Below are 4,587 nucleotides of genomic sequence, written 5' to 3'. Positions count from 1 at the left end.
AGGAGAGATAACCAAGACCATCTCCATGACGTCGACCAAGGCCCTACACCGTCCTTGTACCAGACAGTGTTGGTTGGACGTACGAAGAAACCTTACTTGATCAGTAAGCAACACCTGAAGCACCCTCTGCTCAACGCTCTCGTAGAGAAGCAACAGAGATATGAAGAAGACGATAATGAAGATGGAAGTTGTATAATCACTGTGAAATGTGAGGTCGTTCTGTTCGACCATCTTCTGTGGATGCTCGAAAACGGAGACCAGAGTCACATATTGGAGTCTCTAGATGACTTTGCCCATCTCTATCTGTCCCCTTGATTAGGAGGTTTCACTTGCTTATCGTTTTTCGTATTAAACTTTAAATCCTTGTTTTTTTTTTCCCTTGAAATGTAAAGATTACCAACAGGTGACACTGTGACAGGTCAGTGACTTCTGTTGGTGAAATAACAAGACATCTTACCAAAGTGTGTTGTTTATACGTTTTTTCTGTGCGTCACATTTCTAAATTATGGCACATACTCGTCGTACAAACCAATTAAACCATTACTTTGGCACGTTATCAAAAACTTAACTTATCACTAAGCCTTTATCTTCACTATTTCTTCAGTCTATTCGTAATTACTTCGAAAGATTTGTCTTCTTGGGTTACATGTTATATAGTATACAATGCTTTCTGTATAGTGGGCCAAAATGAGGTTCAAAGCTAATGAAACACAAAGTTGCCATAAACAAGATGTCTAAATCAAAACCAGAAAATCTTTAAGGTTTCTGACATGAAAGCACTAACCCATAATTAAATCACAACCAAAACAAAAGCGCTTTATTTTTTAAGTTCATACAAAGAAAAAGTTGCAAACTTTCGAAAACTTTACCCATAAAGATAGAAATTTTGAATTTTTTTTTTTTTAAATTTAAGCTTAAAAAATAAAAAAGCTCTTTAACTTTACTCTTTTGATGTGCCATTGAACTTATGGCCGCGGTTCGCTTACTGCTTCAACTACGATTTCCGCAGTTGCATAGACATCATCGCACATCCTTCGAAACCGAGTTTTGGGTATTGAGTAACTTATCGTGAGAATTCAAGAAACCATCTTTTTCTCCGCTCAGTATGTGGTAGTCTTAGTGTTCGTCTCTCGGATCAATTCTTTTTGGAATTAGGNCTAACTATTTCTCAAACTTGCAGAAGGAGGAGGATGATGATGATGATGAGGTTTCTCCTTTACCTGCCTCTACAGAGCCTAAAGGGCCACGAGCCACCACTTTGCTTGAGCTCATGACTATTAGAGCCTTCCACAGTAAGATCTTGCGTTGTTACAGTCTTGGAACCGCTATAGGGTTTAGGATCCGGAGAGGGGTTCTTACTGATATCCCGGCGATTATTGTGTTTGTGTCTCGGAAAGTGCATAAGCAATGGCTTAGCCCTCTTCAGTGTCTTCCTACTGCTCTTGAGGTACAACATTGAATTCAAAAGTTTTGATGGCATTGGAATGGAAGTTGTGTGATTTGTGAATTTGTTACTTTGGGGGTTTGAATCAGGGAGCAGGAGGGATATGGTGTGATGTGGATGTGGTGGAGTTTTCTTATTTTGGAGAACCTGATCATCAGCCCACTCCTAAACAGACATTTACCACTGACATTGTTGATCATCTCCAAGGGTCTGATCCTTTCATTGGATCAGGCTCTCAGGTACAATCACTCACTCATTTTAATCTGGTGTTGTGGAAACGATTGCAAAGTCGATAACTTTGTATTGTCGTGCTGCTAACCTCAATCAGGTGGCAAGCCAGGAGACTTGTGGGACTCTGGGGGCAATAGTGAGGAGTCAAACCGGGGGTAGACAAGTTGGATTTGTGACTAACCGCCATGTTGCTGTTAACTTAGACTACCCGAGCCAGAAGATGTTTCATCCTCTCCCTCCAGCCCTCGGCCCTGGTGTCTACCTTGGAGCAGTCGAGAGAGCTACTTCCTTCATCACAGACGATCTCTGGTTTGGCATTTTTGCTGGCACCAATCCAGGTTTAGAAACATCATAGGTTTTGAGTTTTAGCATCAAAGAAGCAGCAACCTCCCGCAATAACTTTACCTTATTTTGCAGAGACGTTTGTGAGAGCAGACGGTGCATTCATCCCCTTTGCAGACGACTATGACTTGTCACGAGTAACGACATCTGTCAAAGGTGGAGTTGGAGAGATCGGAGAGGTCAAAGCCATAGAGCTGCAGTCTCCAGTTGGAAGTTTAGTGGGCAAACAGGTGGTGAAAGTCGGGAGAAGCTCTGGCTTGACTACAGGAACAGTGCTGGCTTACGCACTGGAGTACAATGATGAGAAAGGAGTCTGCTTCCTCACTGATTTTCTTGTTGTTGGGGAGAACCATCGCAGTCCGTTTGACCTTGAAGGAGACAGTGGAAGTCTCATAGTGATGAAAGGAGAGGAGATTGCAAGGCCCATTGGGATCATATGGGGAGGCACTGGAAGCCGTGGGAGGCTGAAACTGAAAGTGGGTGAGTGTCCAGAGAGCTGGACCACTGGTGTAGATCTGGGCAGGCTTCTTACACATCTACAGCTTGATCTCATCACCACCGATGAAGGGTTAAAGGGTAATGATTCCTTGATCCTTTTCTTTTGCTTTTTCAAGGACTTGAGCATATAAAAGAACCGAATTGTTGCTGCTTCTTGTTGTTGTATTTGTTCAGCGGCTGTGCGGGAACAACGAGCAGCCTCAACAACGGGGATGAGCTCAATGGTTTCAGACTCATCACCTCCGTATGTGAATCTCAAGAAAGAGAAGAGAAGCCCAGAAGAGAAGTTAGAGGCATCATTAGGACCTCTTCAAGTCCAACATATTGATCTTGAAGAGAGAATAGAAACAAAAGGAGGTACACCGAGTGTGGAACACCAGTTCATGCCGACCTTCAGCGGTCAATGTTCCGCTTCTGCTTGGCCTGAGGCTGCTAGGGAGGATCTTGTATTCAGCCTTACGAATGGTAGTGGCTGCGATGGGGATTTATGTGTTGGACTGCGTTTAGGAGACGATGGAGCTAAACGCAGACGCACTCAAGTGACCATGGAAAGAATGAGACCCGCTGAATAGATTTAAAAAAAGGCTAACCAACTATGAAGATTTGTCCTGGTCTCTCTGCCCACAACTTCCATTGGAAGATTTAGATTGGATATGTTGTCAATATACTTGAACATACCCCTTTGTGTTGTCTACTTCATGTAATGCAACCGAACAACGAGGCACCATTGGTCATAATCCAAGATTTTTCTGTTTTCCAATTTTCGTTATTGTATCAGTCAATTTCTTTATTTTCCCCAAAAACACATGTCAAGCTTGATCTTTTAGCGTTCTTGTTTTTTGCTGTCACCCGAGCTGCGTCTGTTTTATATGTTTTTTTGGCTTTCCTTCCAATACCTGAACTACAACTCTGTTTCTCATCGTCTTCAAGCTATATGAACCACCAAATGGATGACATCAATAGCGTAAAGGCCAACCCAGTCAGAGAACCGATCCTCGAAACTCCGTTGGCTGAGTCTGCGCTTTCAGAAAGTCCATCAGCAGCGGCACCCGGAGCAGAGGATGGTGGCTCGTCATGATCATAATCACCATCATCATTAGGTGAGTCTGCAGGGCGTGGTGGAGATGATACCGGTGAGGCGGTGAGGTGACAAAGGAGAACCAGTAGGTGCATTATCAATCGTTATAGCCAGCACTACTACTTAATATGAAGCACCGAGATGTTAAATGGTATAGTGACGCTACAGAGTCTAGCAGCTGAGCGTTAAGATAACATTCAATCTCATAATTCTACAGTCCTGCGTGGTGTTCACATCATGATAGAGGTATCATCAGGTATGCAAAGTTGGGAAAGTAGTGTGCATGTTAAGTAGCTTTATGATAGCATATGTGACAGTAAAACGTCATCGTAGGAAGAACCGGGAAAGTGAAAAATTCATTCGCTCCAAAATTTTTGACTTGTCACAAAAAAAAAAAAAAAAGGTTTATGAGGTCGAAAATAAGGGGTTTCTTTTTCGGTTTTTCCCATTCGGACAACTCTGTCTTTTTCAATTTTTCTTTCCGGCAGCTCTGTTTCGATCTCTCAGTCACAGTCCCGTTGAGTTAACGTCTCAGAAGTCCCTAAAATAATTTGACAAATCTCCTATCTCCCTCTCTATTCTTCATACTCTCACCTTTTTTAATAAGAGATGGTGAGACGATTTTAGCCTTACAATTTAATTGATTTAGATTCATTTTTATAAATAAAAAAACGAACCCAGCTGTCTTTCGACCCGAGAGAAATCCGACCTGTGAGTTCCTCTCAATCCAGCCGCCGGCGATTCTTCCGACGTCGGAGCTCCTACTGTTGTCGTTCTTCACCAACTCGACTTGAATCAAGTTGTTCTTCAAAATGCAGGTGCGTTACTTCACATTAGAGTAACTTTTGGTTGAATTTGTTTTTTATTTGTAAATTTATAAATTCAATTGGATTTAGATCGAAGAAAGCTTAGCACATTGGGTGTTTTACAAAGGTTTATGGGTCGATTGAGCTATCTATTAGATAGGAAAGGGATTTGGCTTTCGATTTCAGTG

At 42.2% G+C, this 4,587-nt stretch overlaps 2 protein-coding genes across 2 annotated transcripts; both read left to right on the top strand.

Annotated features, from left to right (window-relative positions):
* Positions 4-480, top strand: LOC109132650 (the record flags this gene model as incomplete). Its single annotated transcript, XM_019244512.1, has 1 exon — positions 4-480. A coding segment is annotated over one exon (312 nt), but the record flags the coding sequence as incomplete, so codon positions are not given.
* LOC104704558 lies at positions 968-3,289 on the top strand. The gene is made up of 6 exons (XM_019244485.1): positions 968-1,051; positions 1,121-1,447; positions 1,534-1,683; positions 1,773-2,013; positions 2,093-2,593; positions 2,690-3,289. Exons 1-6 carry the CDS (start codon positions 968-970, stop codon positions 3,085-3,087), a joined length of 1,701 nt encoding a protein of 566 aa, XP_019100030.1. The 3' UTR covers positions 3,088-3,289.

Source organism: Camelina sativa, chromosome 1, assembly GCF_000633955.1.
Source record: "Camelina sativa cultivar DH55 chromosome 1, Cs, whole genome shotgun sequence".
Taxonomy (NCBI): Eukaryota; Viridiplantae; Streptophyta; class Magnoliopsida; order Brassicales; family Brassicaceae; genus Camelina; species Camelina sativa.
This window is presented reverse-complemented; position numbering and strand designations above follow the sequence as displayed.